Source organism: Perca flavescens, chromosome 17, assembly GCF_004354835.1.
Source record: "Perca flavescens isolate YP-PL-M2 chromosome 17, PFLA_1.0, whole genome shotgun sequence".
NCBI classification, from domain to species: domain Eukaryota; kingdom Metazoa; phylum Chordata; class Actinopteri; order Perciformes; family Percidae; genus Perca; species Perca flavescens.
The window spans coordinates 1,155,424-1,179,612 of record NC_041347.1 but is presented as its reverse complement, the minus strand read 5'-3'; the positions used below and the strand labels follow the sequence as shown (position 1 = coordinate 1,179,612).

At 42.9% G+C, this 24,189-nt stretch overlaps 1 protein-coding gene across 2 annotated transcripts in view; it reads right to left on the bottom strand.

Annotated features, from left to right (window-relative positions):
- inpp5a (inositol polyphosphate-5-phosphatase A) overlaps positions 1-24,189 on the bottom strand; it is a 169,223-nt gene that overhangs the window by 63,307 nt on the left and 81,727 nt on the right. For both annotated transcript variants that reach the window (XM_028603944.1, XM_028603943.1), the window contains exons 5-6: positions 3,533-3,596; positions 1,203-1,306 (exon numbers count right to left, since the gene is read on the bottom strand). In XM_028603944.1, coding sequence (XP_028459745.1) covers positions 1,203-1,306; positions 3,533-3,596 — 168 coding nt within the window. The remainder of the gene's footprint in view (positions 1-1,202; positions 1,307-3,532; positions 3,597-24,189) is intronic.

Genomic DNA, 24,189 nt, shown 5'->3' with positions numbered 1-24,189 from the left:
CTTTCATAAGAGGTTTGAGCAGTATCTGTGATCTATGATAACAACCAATTTCTCACTACGGAGGGGCCAGAGGAGGGAGGGAGGGTGGCGGGAGAGAAGAAAAAAAAAAAAAAAAAAAATCTGCGACCCTGATAGACTACACAAATCTGCTCTTTTTAAATGGGCTAACATTATCTGGAGTGCTGCTCTCTGGAGCATCATCCCAGATTCATATCCCAGCCGGGAAAGAGGCATTAATCACCGGGCAAAACTTTTCTCATCTGCCCCCCTCCCACCCGCACCTCCTTTCTCTCTACATCACTCCCCTCATCCCTCTCGCGCTGTGCCATGCCAGGTTTGTTTTGTGGTTTGCTTTGCTTGTCCTGTTAAACGCAGAACAATACTTTTGTTGTAATCATTTTAAATGGCGCTGCGCCTCAATCAGTGTAATTGGTTTTAGATCATCTCTGGAAAGGGAAAGTGGCAAACCTGAGACATGAAGATGTTTGGGTGTGTGTGTGTGTGTGTGTGTCTGAATGCATATGTTTGTGAGTATGTCTAGGGTGGCTCGGGGTGGGGAGTCCTGCAGTGTGTGAAAGAGACGGAAATTGGGGGGAAGTGTGTGAAGGGGGCCGTATCCATCTGTTTTGCATATATTTGCGGAGGCGGTCGTCGGAGCATGGTTGACAGATGAGTGGGGAGTGCGGGGATGACACACGGGCGGTCGTGCTCTTTATTACTATATCAGCACAGCCATGCTCAGCTCCCCTCTGATAACGCACCACGCCGGAAACCAGGAAACCCAACACAGCGGAGTGAGCAGAGAATCGCAAGGCGGGACGCGGCAGACACAAACGAGGACTTTCTCCGTTTTCACCATTTGAATGTTTTTGACCGATTTGTCTTCAAATCAGCCAGGTGTCCGCTGGATTTTCTTGAAGCAGGGAAACAAAAAAGCCATTAAAAAAGAAGAGAAAAGAAATCTCTTTTTTGTATAAATTATTATCTGAAGTTTGGCATTGTAGAACGGAACAAGACTCAGGGGTTCAGATATATCAAAGGATTTATTTTGCAATCTTGTTTGAGGAAAAATAAATCAAAATTCATTTGATGATGAAACCGGCATACTGCATACAATGCGAAAGAGCTGTGTGTTCATGTGTCATGACACATCTCCCCCTCCCCCCCATCGGTCAGTCAAGTGTGCTTATTACATTACCCACCTCAGGAAAGTAGTCCTGTGGAAACTTCTCCTTCTCCAGCGAGGGCGTGCCTTCTAGTGTCTCTGAGTAGGTTTCCTTCCCTACAACCTTCTTGAATTTCTTGGCTAAGGTGGAGATGGAGAGGAAAACGGACGGAGGTAGAAAGAGAGGGGAGAGGGGGAGAGGAGGTGGAGAAACAGAGCAAGGAAAAGGCAGAAAGACTTGTTACAAACATGGCAAGTTCATTAGGCAGGTTTGGAGAGCCCCACATGTGTGAGTCTGAATCTCCTGATACAATTAGAGCTCACTCAAAGCCAGAGCAACTTTGGCTTCCTCAGACAACTGCACCACCTGCTGGTCAGAATGAAGAAGAGCTGCATTCAGCTGGAGAGGTCACAACACTGGTCAAATTAAAAAAAAATGAAAACGATTTTGGTCTCACAGGAGGACTGCTGAAGTTTGTGAACAATGACTCTGAACATCCAGATCCCTCTGTATTTACCATAACATAAATATGAAATAACTGGGCATACCACCTACTCTTCCTTTTGACTTTGTACAGTTGGGCTGGGCCATATGGAGAAAATCAGTTATCCCTGACCAAATACATCAATGTTGATATTGTAGGGTTGACAATTGTATCTTTCACAAAATATTCACACGATGAGATTTTAGATAAATAATCATCAGTAATGTGGATATAATGACTAAGTGGGTAAAGGCAAATAATAGAACAGTTACAACAGTCTGGTAAGTTCAGAAAATCATCACTGTAATGCAGCCTTTAAAACCAGGAAACACAACACTTATTTCATATTACGATATCCAAAATCTATACGATATCTAGTTTCATAACATGATGTTGATATAATATCGATATTGTACAGTATAGACAACACCTATAGCACGACTGGCGGCCCTGGAAGGTGGATCTGTCCTCTGTTGGTATTCCTGAGGTTAAAGGGTTCATAATGTGCAGGTACTTCCTTAGCCCAATCAGGAGGGTTTTGTGTGGTCTAGGTTAGTCTTGTAACGCATGTTGGTCATTTGTGATTTTGGACAACATATATAAATAATGTGGCCACAAAGTACAACGTATCTCATGTACAAGCATTGCTGCAAAGAGTGATTTGACTAAACAAGTGTAAAGGGAGAACTGGTGTCAGTTCGAGGGTGTACAAATAGACTTTTTTCACGGCAGACATGTTGACATGTCATAGAAGGAAAATCACAGGGGTATTCAAAAGCATTAATGATGGCTGCATTCCACTTAGGGGAGGCCCTGGTATTGTGCATGCTGACTCACTGAAATAGCTTACTGGGACACTTGATGGAATTGAGCCATCGTTAAGGTTATCAATTTCAGCTGTGCTTTTCCTACTATGACAAGTCCAAATGTCTGCTGTGAAAAAAGGTCCATACATTGTTGTGATACAAAACCAGAACATGACAACATCAACAACAGGATCGCAACATCAACTAAATCTGATCAATTGTTGTTCGTCAGTTTAGTCGTGTGCAAAGGCCAGCTTGTGAAAAGACGTGTCACAGCAGGAAAAGCACAGGTGTACACAATAACACGAACGATGGCTGAATTCCACTTAGCTGCTTCGGCTTCAGCTACCTGGTATTGTGCATGCTGGTTCACCGTCACAGCTTACTGGGACACTTGAATAGAACGGAGCTAATTACCAGTGGTATCAGCCGGTGCTTTTCCTGCTATCACAAGTCAAGGTGTCTGCTGGGAAAAAGGCCTATGACAAAAGGCACAAAGCCACACAGAATGTACAGTAGTTTATGTAATTCGGACTTGAAATCAAACCTTCAAAGTGTGTGTGTGTGTGAGTGTGTGTGTGTACATGGGGAGTGGTCCTCTCCACTCTTGACCCCTCCCCTGCCATCACCCTGTCCTTCACTGGGGTAACTGGTGCTTATGCTGACTTGGGTCTAATAGGAAGCGAGGCGCCTCCACATCTATATCCCTTCTTTAATTAGCGCGGCCGCCGGACCCCGGGGCCCTCTGACACCGCAGCCTGATGAGACCGCCGTAACTGTCCAATAACCCGCCACACACCATTACTGTAGGCCCGAAATCTTATGAATTAAATCCTAATATTAATAAGCATTACCATTCTGTCCCCACTCCCTCCCTTTACATTATCCTCAAAGCCAATCTTAGCTCGCTGCTTTTTTGATGGAAGCGGGAATAGCCTGCAAATGGTTGGGTGCGATACGCAGGGGTGGGATGAGGGGCCACGGTGTGAGGATTTCACTTCGACACGGTGGTGGTGGTGGTGATGTACAGTATGTGGAAGTGGGCTGGAGGGGAGGAGGAGGAGGGCGCTACTCACCTTTGAAATCAAACTGGTGGACGTTTTTCAAAGAGTCGTGGATAAAGTAGAAACTTCCGAGAGCCTGCAAGAGAAAAAAGTATTTCGTGAGACTGGAAACATTTGAGTGATTCCATACTTTTTCAAGATATTTATTTCTTTACTGGATCTGGTTTCGGTCAAGATTTATCACTTCACAGATGAGGATTCTCCACATCACTGGTGGAATAAAACCACATATTTCACACCATTTTTTGCCAAATTATCCAAACTGTTCAAGAGCTACAATTCATCCCATTAGTTCTGTGGTTTCCAAGAACCCTTCTCCCTTTCACAGTGTCGAGTGTGCAAAGGATTGACCCAATGTGAGAATGCTTGACTAATTAACTGGGCTTAAAAGTACAGAGCCTCACTCTTCCAACACACTCCACAGCACACTTCCCACAGCTCCGCTCAATGGGGAGCCCCAAACACTACACACCATCAACTACACAACAACAGGTGCAACGTGCTCTCAGTACAGTACACTCGGTGCTGTCTCTGCACACCCCATTCTCTGGCAAAGAGTTTTCTAAGGTGGCGAGTCAACAATTTGAGCTTTCAAAAGGACACATTCAGATGGACTTTTGAATGAGCAAAGATCGACTTCAATAGGCTTAAAATCTTAATTTTCCCTGTGAACAATCAGGAGAACTTTCCCAGTCGGTGGACGAGCCAATCCAAGTCTGTGGGAAGAAGTGAGAGTTGTGCAGAGGAGGGGGGGGGGGGGATTTGATGCGGTTCACAGTCCGCTACACTGCTTTCTGTTGCCCTCTTTACATTTAGGGCAAATGGAGGCAAAGCTCAAGCTCAATCCCCTGTGTCTTTGAGATAGCAGACTTTTGGCTCGGGATAATTCGGAGTCTCCTTTCTGCCCTCGAAGAGAGAGGCAGAGGGTGGTGAGTGACTTTTACTACAAAGACCAGAGCGACCTAATTAAACCATAAGAGAGGGAAAATGGCAAAAGACAAAGATAGACAGAATACAGTGAAGATGCAAGGTAGGGGACAACGGGAGGTAAGACTCAGGTACGGTAAAAGAAAGGAGTGACGAAGTGGGCTTAGAGGGGTGTGATCATAAGGAGACATCTGTAGAAGAAAAAAAAAAAAAGGCTCGAGGCGTGAAGAAGGATTTAATCTGGAGGGTTTTCCTGTGTTTTCCTATTGAAGCCGGGTGTAGACGCCTCTCCGGCACGCTGGGGGAAGAGTTTGGGCCCGGCCCAGCCCAGCCCTCTGCATTATTTATGAGCACCGGGCACATCTTGAGATTAAACATTTGCTGATTTGTCAAAAGCACAAACATGAGGTCCTGCCCATCTCCTTGACATATAAGTTCAGCCGACGGAAAACACTGTTGCACATTTAATTGATGAGAACAGCGGCTGGTGACCTGAGCCCCCCCCTCATTCCTTCACCTGCTCTGACGGAGGACAGAGGAAAAAGAGGGAAGAGGGAGGTGGGGTTCGCGGCAGGACTCAAGGTTACAGCCTCCCATCGCGAGAGAGGACGGCTTCCAGGAAGCCCGCCCCCCCCCCCCCCACGCACATATGTGCTCACTTGTCTTTATGTTCTCTTTCACCTTAAAGTGCCAACGACAGACTAGGAGACAGAGATGGATCGGAGAGAACCGGCCGAGGGAGGAAAAACCGTGCCATTTGTCAAAATGGTGCCACTACGCTAACTGCTGCTGTTTGTGTAAATATTTCGGTGGGCAGGTCAAGTGAAAATGACTATTTTGAAATATGACACACGGGAAATGATGGCGATAACATGATATATTTGGCATTATTGGAAATGAAATGGAAGAACTGCAATTTCTCTGGACAGTCAAAGTACTACTGCTGAAACGATTAGTCGAATAATTGATTAGTTGATCGACAGAAAATGAATAGACAAAAATCCTAATAACGGATTAATGGTAATGGATAAATGGTTTATAAAGAATTTTTTTTTTAGATTCACAGCTGCTCTAATATGAGGATGAGGATTTTCGGCTGTTCTCTGTTAGCATAGTATTGTAAATTGAATATCTTTGACAACCAAAAATCAAAATGTTTCACCTTTGGGCTCTGGGAAATTGTGATGGACACTATTGACTGACTTTTCTCATAACAAAATGATTCATCAATTAGTCAATTATCAATTATAAAAATAATCATCCGCTGCAGCCCCAAGGAGTACACGCACTGATTTAAAGAACTTTTGTACTTGACCCCCGCCAAAACCCTGATTAATGACTGCAGGGAGTCTTCAACAACTATTGTCTGCAAAAAGAAAAGAAAAAATGATTAAAAAAAAATGAAAGACCTTCAGAAATAAATGATGAAACCCTTCACTGTGACTCCAAACAGCCACTGTCTCTCTCTACAGGCCCTCAATGCCAAAAAAATAAAATAAAAAACTTAATATGACATCAAACAAATCGGCATGAATCAATTCTCAAATAAATGATAAACAACTATGCTTAAGTGGCTATGCGTGTAATCGCAAAGGTCTACTTAACCCTCAACCCTAATAAATATTTATTTGACATCGGGGTTCGGAAGCTAGCAGCTGCTGGGCTCCTTCTCCTCTCCTCTGCCTCCCTCCCTCCTGCACTCTTCATGAAGAAGCTATTATATTAGCAGGGCGCAATTAATCCATTTGTCTCCTTGCATGACAGGCTCAAAATATTCATTAGGGCTGGACTGCGCTGACAGGCCATGCTTATCTTTTACCAGTAGCTTTACAATGGCCTGTGTCAAGCGTATGTTTGTCACGTCCCTCTTTATTGATTAGCTGCCAGATTCACTTGAAATAATTAAAAGTATATTTTACATATTTATAAACCCCTCTGCCACGACTGCTACTTAATTTTCCATTAGTAAAATGCAGTCTATTAAGTGCACCATGAGGGCTCTGTGTGTGTGTATGGGTGTGTGTGTGTGTGTGTGTGTGTGTGTGTGTGTGTGTGTGTGTGTGTGTGTGTGTGTGTGTGTGTGTGTGTGTGTGTGTGTGTGTGTGTGTGTGTGTTGTGTGTGTGTGTGTGTGTGGGGGGGGGGGGGTGGTGGTGGAAATGAGTAATCACCATAATTGTAGACAGAAAGACAATAACCGCGCCATAAAAGCTGGGGTTTTATGACTCGCTCTGGCAATGCTATCTCTTATCACGAGTTGTATTAGCAACGGCGCACACAGATAGGGCCACACTAACACACTGAGCTTGGTGTGTGTGTGTGTGTGTGTGTCTGTTCATACAAGTGCGTAGTTGACATTTCCAAAACCCCAGCAGATACAGGCTGAACAAGTCCCAATAGACTGGCTGATGGAAAATAGAGACTTGAGAGCTGCAGTACATAGCCTGCATACTTTGCTCCGCTGAATGCTTTATCGATACCGAGGGCTGCAAAAATTAGTTCCGGCTGACGACGAGAAGCAGGAATTCTGTGACCTCTGAATAGATTTTCTGCGTTTAATGTGAAAAATGAGCCATAAAGCAAACATAAAAGTAATAATTTCTCTTCAAGGTCTCACCTCCAATCTGTGCTAAGGGAGAGTGGCCAGTCCCGGGAGAGCTGACACATACACACTCCGGTGTCATCACAGTGTCGCTGTACAACTTCCGAGGGTAATGTTCTGCTGTCCCCCAGACACTAGCAAAGTGCAGGCTCATGGCTTTCCACAAAGCCATGAGCATGTGCATCCAATAAGGGGTTTTAATAGGAAAATAGATGATACACTCATAAAGAACTTTAACGATGCTTACTCAAAAGATGTTGGTGTGTGTGGCCAGACACGATTGTTTTCATTAGGATATCATATATTACAATAGAAACTATTGTTCATTGTACGAACACAAGTTCACACCTGCAAGTGATCGGTCATTCTCAGTAGGGCTGGGTACCGAATAAAATACTTTTTAGGCACCGTCCGAATTGCCTCTGTACTACCGAGTATCGTAAAATGCCTCGTCATTCAATACCCAATTTCAATACCTTAGGAGTAAATCTCATCAGCGGCAGGGAGCCAATAAGCATGCAGCATGCTTCTACCAAGATCTAATAATGTTTGTGATTGGCTGTCTAACATTACACATTGTAGAGACACGCAGGAATAACTCCATGTAACGCACAGAGATGGGGTTCACGGAGTAGGAGCTGAAAAAATTCATGAAAAGATTTGTGCCGTAATGTTGTAATATTGTAAATCCTTTTTGTTAAAATTTATGTTATAGAATTGGCATCGGAAAAAAAGTGTCGTTCAGGAACCGTTATCGAAATCCCGGTATTGTTATCGAAAATGTTTGAATGATACCTGGCCCTAATTCTCATTGTGGTCCTGTGTTGCAGTTTTTCTTTTTTTTTAGACCAAAACTTACAGCATAAGAAATTAGAGGCCATAGTAGTGAGTTTTTTTTGCTAATAATATTTTAATTTTTGATGAATCTGCCGGTTATTTTCTCGATTTAATCGACTAGTTGTTTGGTTGAGAAAATGTCGATTGAAAATGTTATGGTTTGTCCACAACCCAACAATATATTAAGTGTAATGTCACAGAGGAGTGAAAAAAAATATTTACATTTAAGAAGCTGGAGTCAGAGAATTTGTACTTTTTTCATAAACAATTACTCAAACCGATTATCAAAATAGCCGGTGATTAATTTCATAGTCAACAACTAATTGATTAATCTTTGCAGCTCTAGTTGGAATTCATTTGGTCTCATTTGGAACTGGTACAGCTTTGTCAACATTTAGGCATGATTATGGTTTGTTAAAACTCGGGTCTTGTTTTTGTAGTTGTAGAGTTCATCCCTAGCCATAATAATACGATTGGACTGGGAACATGTCTGCATGGAGACAATAAGTAGGAGCAGTAAAAGTACTCAAGTGTTCAAGTACAGGAAGCAGTAAAATGATCAGACAGGTTGTGAACAAGTCCCCAGCTAACCCACATTATCTAAACCACTTTATTTGGAGAAAAGAAATGAATGTGAGAGCATCTGAAATGTTGGTTATAATCTCTCATTGTACAGCAAGACTGTGTATATGTTTGAGCTGATATAGTCTACATCCACGATGTTCCACTTCCGAGATTGCTCTGTTGCTGCCGGGAATTCGGCCGGATCACACTCTTTTCGGCCGGATATGCGCTTTCTTTGTGTTGGAATTTTAAACTCCGGTGAATTGATGAGGACTATGGTTAACTGCTCCTTAGATCTCTGCAGGGTAAATCCAGACAGCTAGCTAGACTATCTGTCCAATCTGAGTTTTCTGTTGCACGACTAAAAACGACTTTTGAACGTACACATGTTCCACAAAAACAAGTTCAGAGGCACCGGGGATCTGTCCGGCGCTTAGTGCCGCCCGAGACGATTGTGATTGGTTTAAAGAAATGCCAATAAACCAGAACACGTTTTTCTCCCATCCCGGAATGCTGTGTGGACTAGCCAGACTCTCCTCTGCAGCGCTGTGGAGGCAGGTCTGGCAAAGCTGTATTTACAACCTGTTTGATTGTCTGCCTGTATTCCCTTTACGCAATGTTGACACATATTCTGAGATCTCAGAAATGAACTTCGGTCTTCGTAGTACAGACAGAACCATGAAAATAAGACCAGTTGTAATAATATAAAAATGACCTATTAACAGCACTTCCTTTAAAGTGATAAAGTACTCGCGTCATTGTCAGGGTTATCTCAGTGTTCTGGCTACGGGCCACCTCAGGGTTTTCTGTGGCATTTCACCCTCCAGACAGCAGAGACAAAATGGGCTGTTTTCCAGTTTATATCTCATTGCTCAGACATCCCTGGAGTCCCCTCATCTGTCAAACCCCGAGTGATGCCACACTTCCGACATAAACCTGCACATAGACACATCACCGCGAAAAACAACTCACAAATGTACACACAGGCACGCACGCGCAGTCCTATCGAAAAGGTCAATCAGATATGCTGTCATGAAGAAATGGTGTTGCGATATATCACAAACACATGTTCTGTCAAAACAGCTAAGGGAAGGAGGCAGCGACATAAGCTCTGACTAATGGCTACATAACATCCTCATTAGTCACTAAGGACCAGCATTCATACATGGCTACATTCTAAACATCCTCCAAAACAAAGTGCACAATAGAACAGCTTGCTATGTGCTCTGACAGCTACTGAATGTAAGAATCCACATACGTGTTTCAAGATTAGCCCTCTATGTCCCAGCAAGGGACCCATTGATATGCAGGATCTGGGGCTAAAAGAGCACCTTCACAGGAGCCTCTCTGCACAAATCTCCGATACTGCACAAACAACCTGTTTGTCATCCACGGCAAGGAAAACACCACAGCACAAAAGTGAGCAGCATCAATAGAGATGGCTTGATTTTTTCCGCTCGGAGATACAGAAGGAGAAGCCTTAGTATTTTCTACCCCTCTTGAGCCCACCGCCCACCAAGGGCTGCCAAATGTGTTTGCCAAGGCCCTCTCCCAGTGCCATTGATTGAGTATTCAGAGTATTGAGCCACAGTGTGTATTATTCATCGGCTGCCTGGAAGGCCTGACTGGATACACAGACAAAACTCTCATTAAAACTTCCTCTGTCACTTCCTGTGATTTGAAAGCGGCCCGAGTGTTGGAGCCATCCGTCACGTCCTGAAGGAGCCCTTGTCTCTGGGGTGGGTGGTTGGGTGGGGGCATAGGTAAGGGACAGAGGGAGGATATAAGACAGTTCAAATACTAAAAGGAAACATGTCAACTTAAATGTACTTGTTTATTTCATAGTAATTAAGATTTAAGTTAAGCTTACTCTCCCTTAATGCTCTTCCACTGACCCCACTAGGGACCTTTATGAGCAAACCTTGCAAGAAAATTGGTTTACATGGGAAAGCAGGACTAGTATTGATCCCTTACTATTAAAACAGAAAAAGCAGATCCAGACCACCTGAGCCTCAGTTTGACGGGTATTATGGCTACAGTGGATAATACTGACCTGTAGCATCAAAATATGGTCGGATGTGGCTCTTCATACTTAGACAGTAATGGTGTTTGCATCTATAACATATGCTGACTAAATCAACAAGACTAAGTAAGAGTCTACGGCAACGCTAGCAGCTCTACAAGGCTGTAATAGGTATTGTACAGAAAACCAAATAGATAATAAAGTAAGATAGATAAAAAAGTATAAAAGTATTTGACAAATTAAAATGTTGACCTGTTAATGAATGGAGGCATTTTAACCTAAAGCACAAATGTCAAGCTGATGGTGGCGCTAGAGGAAAGCCCGGGGGACAACAAAAATCGTTAGGATTCATCTTCTGGGGACCATGAATTTCTGTACCAAACATGGTGCCAATCCGTCTTGTAAATGTAGAGATATTTCACTAAATAAGTGAACATCACCAAATATATTGAATGTCTGTACAGAATATAATCCTTTAAATACTTGCTGAGGCATTTCACAAAAAAAAACGAAAAATTTAACACTCATGGTGGGATTATAGAAACAGTTAGGGGAATATCAAAGTCATTAGTATTCAACCTCTGGGGACCATGAGAGTCTGCACAAAGTTTCATGGCAATCCACCCAACAGTTGTTCAAATATTTTAATCTGGACCAAAGGGATGGAACCGCTGACATTGCCATCCCAAGATCTACAATCAGAAACCACTGTATTTGCTATATACAGTATTTCCCCCCAACCCAATCTCCATCTATCCATTTATTGATTGTCTATTTCAAGTAAACCTACACCGCTGTATGAATCGGTGATACAATACCTGTATTTCAGCTCTGTAGACTGTGTTTCCGGGCTTCCACTTCATTATTCTAAAATCTCCCAGAATGCAGAGCGACATGCGCCTGTGATTGATCTCAAAACCACTGATTTTATTTTCTTTTGAGGAAAATATTATGGATGGGTCTAAACAAGGCATAATTGGCCAAAGCCACGGCAGCGCCTGACCTGCCAACAATCCAGACCCACTCCCAAGGTTGGCTGCCTCCCTGGGAAATATTGTGCATTAATTTCGTTTAGTCTCCCCTCCAACATTCAATGGTAGAAGTTAATTAAATTGCTTGTCCATTGTGTTCATCCACTTACAAAGTTAATGATATTGTGCCGGGGAATTAAAGAGCGTTTTATAAAGCGCACGGGATGGGAGCTGGCAGGCACTACATTGCCCAGTTGAACCCTGTCAGTCGGCGGGCTTCTGGACCCCCTAATTAGCGGTGAAATGGATGCTTCCATCTGCCAATTTCCTGCCATGCACATCAGTCGTGCAGTCGCTCCTCTAACCTGCCCGGCAGAGGGGTCTAAAGCAATAAAACCATCACAGCAATGACATTCAACAAAAAAAAACGCGTATACATAATATGACTCAGACTTTAAAAGAGCTTCTTTATAATGCCTGGGCTTTTTTTTTTTTTTTGCTTTAGACCACATCATTGGCTTCTTCGGCGTAATCCAGATGGAAGAGTTTGATAACTTTGTTAAAAATGTTGGACATACAGTAATAGCACCTCGTTTCTATTTTCAGAGAGGGTGGTTTGAATAAATGTCTTCTGATAAAGCAATAAGACAGAAATGTGGTGGGGCACATATCGATGTAATACATGCTGGATACTTATAACTCCAGTCGTAATTAATGGATAACAATCGAAATTCAATTCAATGCATCATTTCTGCACAGTCCTCAATTTCCAGTGAGGTAGCAGTGGACCTGTCCACTACGGAGAATGATTAATGCTCATATATATTCCAGCTGCGTATTTACTAATACCATGTTGCTACTTCAGCAGCTTTTAACGAGGACATAAAAAACAGGATCAAAGTAAATGGGATTACACCTGTGGGGCCTGTGCTGCTGTTGACCTCTTAAGGAGGCTGGGCAAAATGTCCTTTGCGTGGCAGAACAGTCCGTAAATTCATAGTGCAAATGAATGAAATGAAGCCATGGCGAGGGCTTTTTGCTTGCAGCTGGACACAGGTGCTACAGACGTTTGAACTGCAGGCTCAAAAGCAGACAACGGCTAAAGATGATGTCATCAGGGTTGTCTCTGCTTGGGTGTGGGACTTAAACATTTACAACGCGTGCGTTGCAAACTGGAGGCGTGGAGTTTGGAAGAAGCAGGCATTTAGGAGGCAGAGAGGATCTGATGAAAGATGCTTTTGAGTTGCATTACGGGAAGCGTAGGATCTTGTGTGTCTGGAGCTTGACCAACACCAGAGACAAAAAGCCAGAATATTTTGGCCCGCGCTGCTTCGATTTTGTCCGTTCTGTTTTAAATCTGTGTCTTGTGAGTCCTTCTAAGTTTATGGAAAAGCGATCCTAAATCACCCGAGTACCTCTTTTACCTTGAGCCCATTTATTTTCCAGAAATTCTTTCTACATTTTTAAGATTGCCCCTAGGCTAGACATAGAATATCTACAGTACGGTATGCTTATTTTGGACAATCTTTGACGCAGTTTCTTGACGTTACCTCATTTTAACTTAACAACACATTGTCATTGACTTAAGGGGTCATCGGGACCTTGAATGCAACGACGTCAGGGAGTACTCTGCTATGCATCTGGCTCTGGTGAACTGCTGTTGACTAGAGCAGTTTAATAAAGCAAGCAGAGCACTTTAAGGTCACCCGTGATTTACACACAGCTATGTTAGGATTGTACTGTAACTTCATAATAAAGCTCAGGTCAAAAAAACGGCAGTGCACAATTTAATCAAGACACGAGCACAACTAGTACTAAAACAGAATGAAACATCCATTCAATGACACAACAGTGAAGAGCAATATGTGGAACAATTATGGTTCTAAAGGGGAATTTTACAATGTCTGTCCCCGCTAACAAGGTCAACTTCTCAAGCCTAAGTGTATTAGACATCGGCAATTGGGCCTGAAAAGACCTTTCTTCTTTCTTCACAGGAAAAGAATCTTTTTGAAAGCAATCTCCAAATAAACCGCTGATCTTAGAGGGCAGAATGGTAAATAACCGCTTTTTCTTTAAAGAACTACGCTGTCTGGGCTTGACAAAATTATCGGTTTAAAAGGGGATATGAAGATGATGAATATTTGCCTCATGAGATTGTTCCCTAAAGATGAAAAATCAAAGTCTGAACAATTGAGGTAGCCATTAGTAATTAAAGTGACATTACCTCCTCTCTATTTTCTCCGGCCTCTGCCTGGTTGCCAGAGCCATTATTCAATTGTTTCGGATGCTGGGGGATAAAATGCCTTTAATATACTTATGCTCATTAATGTAAATCATATTTGGCTATGGATGTCCAATAATCAAAAAGAATATTTCAACTTGTAATTCCCCGCCTGTAAAAGTATTCCCATTAGGGGAAGAGGCCCATGCAAATGACAGGTCTTTGAGCTCATTGATTTTCTTTTCTTTTTTTTTTTTTTTTCCATGTCTGCATTTTGGAAAGGCCGCTAATGTTGTCATGGACTGTTCATCAATCTATGTTATTATCTGATTTAATATTGTGCCTATTCATGTGGCCTCATTTGTGAAAGAACTGATTAAATTAGGATCATACAGGCTGAAAAGGAGAATGGAAGCAATATCATTTTAACTGATCGCTGTGGTTGAATGAAGACTGTGAAGAAGATTAAAAAGTTTTTTATTGTACATACATAACTTGTTTACGTGCCTTTAATGGCCACTTTTTTTTTAAAACATTTGAAAACATTTGTAGAGGTGACGCACATGTGCACACACACCTGTCAACATGGGGCAAAGTGACCAGTGACATAAGCAACTTTCGATGTCAAATCTTGAGTATTAGGCAAACTCAACTCTCCCTAAGGACACTGGTTGTCAGAGCTGTGAGATCAGCTGGGAAAGTAATCAGTCAGCTTCTGTCCAGAGGCGGCTTTGATTCTGTCCCTGTCCCACGCTGCCTTGTGGCCCGCTCATGTGGCCTTGTAATGACAAAGTGGCATCCTTGGCTGCCCAGTGAGATACAGCTCAATTGCAGAGCCCCATCATGAAATATATTAGTTTGCTGCATCTTAGTGGCATTACTTTGTGACTTGTGAGAAGAATTTATCAGGAAGGTCCTCATATCTCTGTATCAAGAGCCCTTCCTCCTCCCTTAGTACAAACACAACTCTTCCTAAATGAAGGCAACATCGTCTAGATCATGAGCCATCTTGTGAAACCTCTATAATATATGACAGCTTCCTGCGGCACAGGGACAATCGATGGCTGTCTTACAGTATTTCCATGGGGCCAGAGGCTTGAGAGCGCGCCTCTGAAGATCAAGCTGAGACCTCACCCCATCAGAGGACAGGGTTCAGTTTTGAGGTTGTGTTCAGAAAATCATTTTTTCCCCCTGGATGTATAAAAAAAAAAAAAAAAAAGAAGAAATAAGCAGCTTTCTGTCTGTGTTCTGTCTGGGTATGAGCAGAGGCGTTCTTGGAGCACAACAGTGACCACAGGACCGTGAAGCTTTAGAGGAGTCTGCAGAAACACACGCAGCGGCTCGTCTCAGGCTAAGACGCCCGTCCGGTGGCTCTTTGTGGCCTTCTTTGTCTTTATGTAAAAACCAATGCTCGCCAATGATGTGTTATGTAAAATTCCCAGAGGCTTGATTTAAATGGTTGGATATCCTCCATGCTAGCTTAGTTATACTCCAGTGCATCGCCCCTAAGAGCACATGGACGCTGCATGAAAAGCAAATGTAAATGCAGCCTCAGCTTCTTAGATAACAAGAAATTATGTCATGGGTTTTTTTCCCCCTCTTATTGTATTATTATAATAATAAATTTAAAAAAAGGGCGAACAACGGAGGACTTTTCTTACGCAGATGTTTCTTTTTTATCCCTACAATCGCAGCATCCGGCCTCTCCCGTGGCCCCTCTTAAAAGACAGCTTTAAGATGTGAGGGAGCAGAGGTCCTGTGCCAGGGGCAAGAGTGGCAGCAAACCCACGTCTGCTCTCCTGTAAATATCACACCCCACAGAAATGTGGGAGGAAAAGAGGATTTGGAGGGGCCCATGCAGGTCCGCAACAAGGCTCCTGGGTTGCCCCTTTGGGTGCTCGCCAGATGACCAGGTGGTACTGTATTGTATATTATTAGGTCACATGTCAGTAGAGAAGAATACACAATGTACAGTGCATCTGTCACATCTGAGAACAAGTCAGACTCAATCCGAGACATGACTTTGGCTTTGCAGGTGCCACCAGGAAGCTTTAGCAGAGCAAGGGCAAAAACATTTACGACCAAGCTTGAGCAGACTTTCTTACCCCTTTGACCTGTTGGCTACATGTTGTTGAGGAGAGGTGTAGCAGGTGAATTACATAATAATACTATAGCAATGCTTCTATGTGAAAGTGCTATTCTTAAAGGCCCAGTGTGTAACGTGTTTAGTTGTTCATTATCAAAATCGGTGTTAAACTGGTCCTTTTTCATTAATATTTACCACCACCATCAATTCAAAGTATTCCTTTTGAAATTTTACGTTTGCATTCGCATGAACTGGGGTAGACTTTTCAGATCTTGAAATATGTTAGCCGGTAAGTGACATACAGGACATACTGCTCTGCCTTTTGCGTTTTCACTGTCACATGATAAACTCACAGGTGCTGCTAATGCTGCTAATGGGTCTCGTAGCCTCCCGGCCCCCGGCAAGTTTGAAGAAGGAAACGTGGAGGACCACACGTATTTAAAAATCCAAATTTCAGGAACAGGAGTCTTCTTTTGACCCAGAAAAACAAAAAAGGATATTGAAACGAACAACAGACCGGCTTTTTGAAGCGTGAAGGCTACCGTAGCTGTAATACGTAGGCTACTTTGAACTGCGTGGCGCGAGAGAGTTGACTGCAATGTATGATTTCAACGCTAGATGGGAGAAATTCCCACACATTGGACCTTTAAAACTTCTTCTGGACAGAATGCTTATAAATGTTCTGTGAATCAATATGTGGAACTCCTTTCCACCAGAACTCAAGATGAGTCACAAACAGGATCATTTCAAACCCAAGTTGAAACAGTTTTTACAGAAGGATCAGACATGTACTGTAGTCGTACAAAATCCCTTGCATTAACGTTTTGGTAAATAGGTTTTACTTTTATTGTATTACTGTTTGTGTACTGTCTGGTTTAGCAAGTGTTTTGCTGTTAAAGCTATAGTGCGTAGTTTCTGTCTCCCTCATGAGGAATTCTAAGTAATGACAGCAACAGTGTCGGCGCATCCACATGATACAAGCCTTACATGCTACCGAGCCACCATGGTAGCCAAGGAGGACACAGAGGATTAAAAAACATGATGAACTTTTCAGAAGAGGTAATTATGTTTACTCGAGTTTCTGCACGCGAAAGTCACCGGACAACACAATCTTCTGAACATAGCCATACGGAGAAAAACAGTGAGAGTTGTGCGGAGCTGATAGTCTTGATTTGGCAATGGCTTGAATGTAACGGACGTTCACTAAAATTAAAAAAGTTACGCGCTAAAGCTTTAAGTTGTGTGTACTGACACACTAACAGCCTCTCGCCCTTAACTACTTTCCAAAAAAAAAAAAAAAAAGCTTGAGAGTCAGCTAGCTAGCAACTGGTTTTAGTTTTTTTTTGGCTAACAATCTAGCCAGTAGGCCATTCCGGCATGCATCTGGTGTCAAAAGACTACAACCCACTACTGACGCTAGCTCCTACTTGATTTGTTAGCTAGTACGCAGTGCAACTAAAATGTCTGAAAAAAGATAGCGGCAGTTAGCTGACTTGATACACTAAATAAGCTAGGAGTTGTTGTTTTTTTGTTGAAAACCACATACCTATATAGTACACATATAATTTACAGTTTAGAAACTTATCACATGTGATCTTTCTGAATTTCTGTTGACTTGTTTCTGGTTTGTTGACTTCCCAAACTTTCATGCTTGGGGCCAAAACGGTCATGTTCCCATTTAGAAACTATTGCCAGGTCAGAGCAATCTTTTTTTCTTTTTTTGGTAATTGTTCCCAAATAATACAAAATCACAGAGTTTTTTTTTTTTTTTTTTTTTTACAGCGGACAGTTTGACACAAGCACAAGTGGTATCAACAACATAAATCATGAATCCATTACAAAAATTAAGTGCAGCATTTCTATTCAACTACACATTTCACTATACATTTTGCCGAAACTAATTTGGGAACGTTGGGAATAGGCATGCATCCTATTTGGGAGGACAGTCAATCAGTTGTTGAAACCTATTTTTGCCCAAAAACTTTGGACTTCCAATGAGGCCACCAGAAAAAATGCTACATCAGCTGAAATCCCTCTATTAAGATCCTCAATATCAACAAATAAGCTAATTTCACTGATTTATGCTCCTCAACTCTCAAAGATACAGATACAGAGTTCTCTGCAGCTTAGCATTCTGAGGAATGCTTCATTTCCAGTTGGCAAAAGAGTGCTTTGAAAGTGTGTTTTTTTTTTCTCTTCTCAGAAATGTAATTAGGCAGTTAAAATTGAGTGCTTGAATTTAACAGAAAGAGCATAACATCCAATCTAATTAGAGGGCTTTTTAATGAGCTGGAAATTAGCTACAGCATGGTGCACACAGGGTGCCATTGTGGCTTGAACTTGTGCAGGGACCCTGTTGACTGGGTCACCCTTTGTGTTAGATTGGTTCCCACTTGGAAAGCATTACTCACTAAAATAGGGTTATGCTTTGCTTCATAACTCTCAAGGCACCACTTGGGTACAGTATGTTCTAAAGTGAAGTTTTAAATGAATTGCCCTTTTACCTAAAAGTGTAAATGTTTCTCTGCCATTAAGACAACACACAGAAGAACGTACAACAAGGGCAACAAAGCAACACTGGGGCGAGTGAGTATAGTCAATAAATGGGCATACATATTTGCTTGGTCAATCATAGCAGATGCATTTTGGTGTGTGCATAAAACAGCACAGAGACAATACATCAAAAGCTATCGCGTGCTCCGCCCTCGAACAAACCCACAGTAAGTTTCATCAGGCAGACTCTGGAGGTCCCGCGGCGGCGTGCTGCCTTTCCGTTTGCACAGCACCGCCCCTCATCTGCTGAAGCCCGTCTACCTCTGACCTCCAGAACCTTCCAGCGACTGCATTAATTTCCCTAACAAAAATCAATCGGCCGAGGAATGGGACAAGGAGGAAGGCCCTTGTTATTACACCGGGCAGGACACACCCTCTCGCTGCAAGTGTACGGCTGTTTTTATAGGTAATAGTTTAACAGGGGGTGGCGGCTAGGGGACAAAGGGATTGCTCATTTCCCCTGACCCCACAGATGACTCATTCCAAATAAACTTACACATGCAAAATCTAATAAAATTAGAAAATGAGGCCTTAAGACAATTTCTGAGTTATTTGAATGAAATTGCTCTGTGTTAATCACAAGAGGGGAAGCATATGAGACTCATTTGTTTGAAAAGATGGCTAAATAATACATTCAGTCACGGGCAAGAGAGGGCATATGACTGTAAATCCCCAGCCATGGGACAGTTTCATTTTTGTTTGTCTATTTATATGCTGGCTAGCCCAACAGACTGGCAAACATTCCCCAAAATCAGATTAGGAAATTATGAGCCCTATAATTAACCGGCTGTTTCAGTCGAGAGCTTCGGCTTCCTATTTTCTAATGAGGAGCGAGTGAAGAATGATTTAATAATGCAACAAATGTGCTTCATGAGCTATTAATATGTAGTACATAACATAAACATGACAACAATATTGGCTACACATTTAAAGTGAATAAACTGCCCACGGTGGGCAGAGTATAGAGTTATGACAGTTTACAGAGGAAAGGCAGGCGTAGCATGGAGAGCTTGTGATGCCATTACTGTGACAGCAAGTGGGGATCATCAGCCCAGAGAGGGAGGTTGAGTGACTGAATGTGTGTGTGTGTGTGTGTGTGTGTGTGTGTGTGTTTCAAATGGTCTATGTGTTTAAAATGTGCTGCACAATGCCTGCTAATTCTATTAAGTGCCTCGGTGGTGTGACTGTGTGGTTATGGGTTGATGTAAATGGACGGCTGGTTGACTAAACAATGCAATAGCATTAGAATAAGGTGATTGGATGACAGAGTGGAGTAGAAGGCCCAAGCCCAGCCACCTCGGGCCTTGCCAAGTCCATTACGTGTATTGAAGACATCTTGATATCAGTCATGGGGAGTTGCCAGCCAAGAGATAGAAGCGGTTTTGTTGTTGTTGTTTAGCCTTCATTGTCAAGATGGCTCCAACCTCGTGGCATCCAGGTGTAGGTAATGCAATCAAATGACGACCCCACAAACAATCCCACCCACTTTCAATCTGCTCGGGGACCTTTGGGCTGTTTTAGGGTAAACAGTGGTAGGCCACTGGCTCAAGGACAGGCATAGACTTGAGTTCTGTTTTGACTTTGCCACCAAGCCATCACTGTCTGATTTCATGATGTGTACCTGTTTCCATAAATCATTTCTAAAGCTCCTGACAGCTCAGAGTGGAGAACAACAAGAAAGTAAGAGATGAAGATGAGAGCATGCAAGAACATATTACTGCCTTAATATATGGAGGCTGATAAGAGTTACCACCATGATTGCCGTGAGTAGGGCCGGGCAATATATCGATTGTATATTGATATCGTGACATGTGACTAGATATCGTCTTAGATTTTGGATATTGTAATAACGTAAATGGCTTAAGAGTCGTCTTTTCCTGGTTTTACGAGCTTTAGCATTACAGTAAAGTGATGTCATCTTCTGAACCTACCAGACTGTTCCAGCTGTTCTATTGTTTGCCTTTACCCACTTAATCATTATATCCACATTACTGATGATTATTTATCACAAACCTCATTGTGTAAATATTTTTGGGAAAGCAATAATTGTCAACCCTACAATATCTTTGCAATATCAATATCAAAGTATATGGTAAAGAAATATCGTGATATTTGATTTTCTCCATATTGCCCAGCCCTAGCTGTGAGTTGTCTAATATATTTATATAGATTTATACTCTGGCTACAGAAAATTCTTAACGGTAGGTGTTGGTTTGCAGTTCTGAAGTATTAAACCGATAGTGAGGACATCGACAGTGAGGCTTAGATAAAGAGCATTGAACTTATGTTATTTGTAGGGCAAGGTATACAAAAATAGTCTTTTTTTTCTAGATCTGAGTAAGAAAATTATATTTTAATACGATATTTGACTTGCGATACATCAATAAATCAAGCATGACGAGACTTTAATCACTTACAGTTGCTCCATCCACACAGGTGCAACTATTGTCTTACAAAATTAGTCTTCGTGTAATGTAGTAAGTGCTTTAAGTGAGTAAAATGTGGAGCAGTGATTTTCAGTAGAAATGTGTCATGTCGGACACAGCTCATGAATCGGAAAATTCGTCTTCCCTATGTCGGCACACAGCCCTGGCTTTATTCTTATCATGGCCCTCAATCTAAGAGCCTGTCATTAAAAGCACTTGTGTGGAGTGTGATTGTTTGAGTGTGTTCACCGGAGACAGGTGTCAAGAGGTTGTTTTTACTGCTATAATTACTCCACAGCACAACGCTTACACACCGGAGCCACAGGCTTTCTTCAAACTGCGGAGAAATTGCTTGGATTTAATGTAACGATTTCTCCCCTGATATTAACCAGCCGTGCGTGACACCGGGCTGGAGCGAGGAGATCAATTCCCCAGGAAAGCGTTGTCCTCTTCAGACAGGCCGCAGAGCCAGGATGAGAGGGAGAATCACGCAGCGGCACTTCCACCACTGGGGGGGTGGTGGGGGGGGATGTTTGGATTAGGGCCTGGTGGCTCGCTGTGCCTCAGCCCAGCTCCCTCTCCACCCTCACACCGTCAATGGCATTCCTCCTTCTGTACAGGATACCGGGTATGGGGCAAGGTGCTCCCGGAGGAGAGAGGAGAGAGGGGATATATATATATATATATATATATATATATATATATATATATATATACACACACACACACACACACACTTAGGCGGGAGAAAGGTCAGGCGGGCTGAATGTGGCAGGCAAACAGGCAGTGGGGGTCTGGGGGCCTAGGGATGAATCACAGGAGAATTGGTGCATGGCAGTGAATGAATAACCCGCCATGGCTCCCCAAACCCCATTATTTCCCTCCTTCTCCAGCGGGGCCTGAAATTCATGTCTGCGCATGCTGCCAGTTCATTAGGGGGAGGATGTCATTCCTCTTCTGGCTGCGGCAGGACAGGCCAGGCGGGCCCCAGGAGGACCCGGCCCTGTTTAATTCCACATCAACCGCTCCACTGAGGGCCTTAATCTCTGCTTGTGTGATCAATACTATATCAGTGTAAATTAAAATGACAATTTTAAAGTAATTAAGCCTGTTAATGCTCGATTCAAATGTCATTATTTGCACGAGGAGAAGCAGATGGTGGCTGGATGTGTATAATGTGTGTGTGGGGGAGTTTTTTTTTTGTTTTTTTTTTCTTTGAAAGGGGGGGGGATTACGAGCCATGTCCGCAGTGACAGGTAAAACGCTTTAACTGGCACAGCCCGATGTAGCCGCCGCAGCCACCAAAAGGAGGGCTTAACAAAAGCAGATTAACTCTCCACCCATGCCAGCCCAGAGACCTCTCCAATTTCAGAGGAGGATAACCCAATTGCTTAAATCTGATTTGTACAAGCAAACCCAATTATGGCCATATTAGATGAGAAGTGGCAGGGAGAGAACGCTTGCAGAGGGAGGCAGGAAAAATAGAGGGGGTGGGAGAGGGTGCATGGGGGGAAAAAAAAAAGAAAAGAAAAAAAAAGAAACGTTACACAATAAAAATGCACTTAACTATTGAATGAAGCCGAGCAGTAATTGTGTGATTCAATTATTTTTGTCTCCCTCCTCACTCCGCTTTTGAAAGGCTATTTAGAGTCATTGTTAGAGTGAAATAAATGGGGCCCAACGTTAACCTTGTCCCCGTATCTGTGTCTGTGTGTGTGTGTGTGTGTGTGTGTGTGTGTGTGTGTGTCTGTGTCTGTGTGTGTGTGTGTCCTGGCTCATGTGAAGTGAGGTAAAGTGTAAGTGAAAAGGAAATGAAATGATCACATTGTTGGTTGTTATTATGACAGGCTCACAACCCCTAGCCGGCGACCCTCCACTCCTCTTAGACCACATTCACCAATTACACCCAATCACACCGGTTGGGGAGCCAATGCGAGGCCAGAAAACCACACTTCCTACTCCAGCTGTTGCCTTGCTGAGACGGGGCCTTAACATCATTAAGAATCAGACCTGCAGTTTCCACTTTCTGTTTCCTCATATTCCTCAATGCTCTCCGAGATACACACCAATTCCAAATGACAATTAAAAACGCACTACGATTATATAAGCGGTCACTGGTGACGAGCAGTCCATTTCAGAAGGCTGGACTCAAGTCTAGTGAAGCAGCTAACAGAACTTCCCTCTGTGGAATAGGCCCGTATCTCACAATTAGCAGCTAACAAGGCACGTGGTGACAAAACAAGAGGATGTGTAGTGATTAAAAGGAAGTCATTAGCACAGCGGCACAGATCGGTCATGGATGTGTCAGTCACTGCTCGGCTCAGACAGCTCTGTTGTCACCCATGTCGAACCACCTCAGTGACAGCTAGAGGAAATCGCCTCAAGCTGTAGTTATTTGGCAGCTCTACAGCAAATGTCCCACACTGGTGTGTTTGCCTGTTCAGAAGAATGAAAACAATAGTCTTAATTCTTATTATTACTAATATATTTATCCTACATGATTAGGAGTTGGGGGGGAGGGATCAATACAGCATAGTATTGCCACACACTGATGTCAAGTATTGATCTTTTATTCTATAAATTGCATTTAAAACTGCCATAATGGACATAATTTGAAGTTGGGAAAAAAAACGTAATAAATTGCAACATATCGCAGAATATCGCAATATGTTTAAAATCGTGATAATATCGTACCGTGGGGCCGCTGCGGATTCCCACCCCTAATGACCAGCATTTACGAGGTTGGTCTAGAAACATTAAAACTGAACAAGTTCATTTACATTAGGCATTATGTGGTGAGCTATAAAACCTCCGAAATCGAACTGAACTTTATAACAGTGTGCCACAGTGCAGCACAAACCCTAAGCACCGTCCTCAGCCCCCAGCCCCCATGAATTATTAAATACATGCCAATAGTGGACAGATAGAAGGCATCCCTGCTGGAAAACAAGGGCCACCTGTGGGTATTTAATTAGCAGGGTGGCTGCTCCTATGCATGCCTGATCATGCAGGGTAAAGGACACCCAGAGGCCGGAGCAGAGCTTGCCATTGTATTGGTTTGCATCCAAGCTGTCCGATCCATCATGCTGTCTGTTTACTGGTGCTTGCACAGCCAGCCCTTATTAATTATCAGCTCATTTGGAGTGTGTGTGGTGTGTGTGTGTGTGTGAGAGAGTGTGTCAAGGGTGGAGAGTGAGCGCTAGGTGCTAGGTCCTCTTTGATCAATGTAAGCAATCGCTCCAAGAGAACTCTACTGAGGGTGATTAAGGTCAATTTGGCCTGGCACACTCTTCTAGGAGAGGATGAGCTGGTGGCCCCTGGGATGGAGGTGTGTGTGTGTGTGTGTGTGTGTGTGTGTGTGGGGGGGTTAGCTGTAGGTAGCTGATCCACATCGCTGTATCCTATTGGCATTTGTTAGTGCTAGCATTAGTGATTAGTTTTGGGCGTAGCGGGTTAAACAC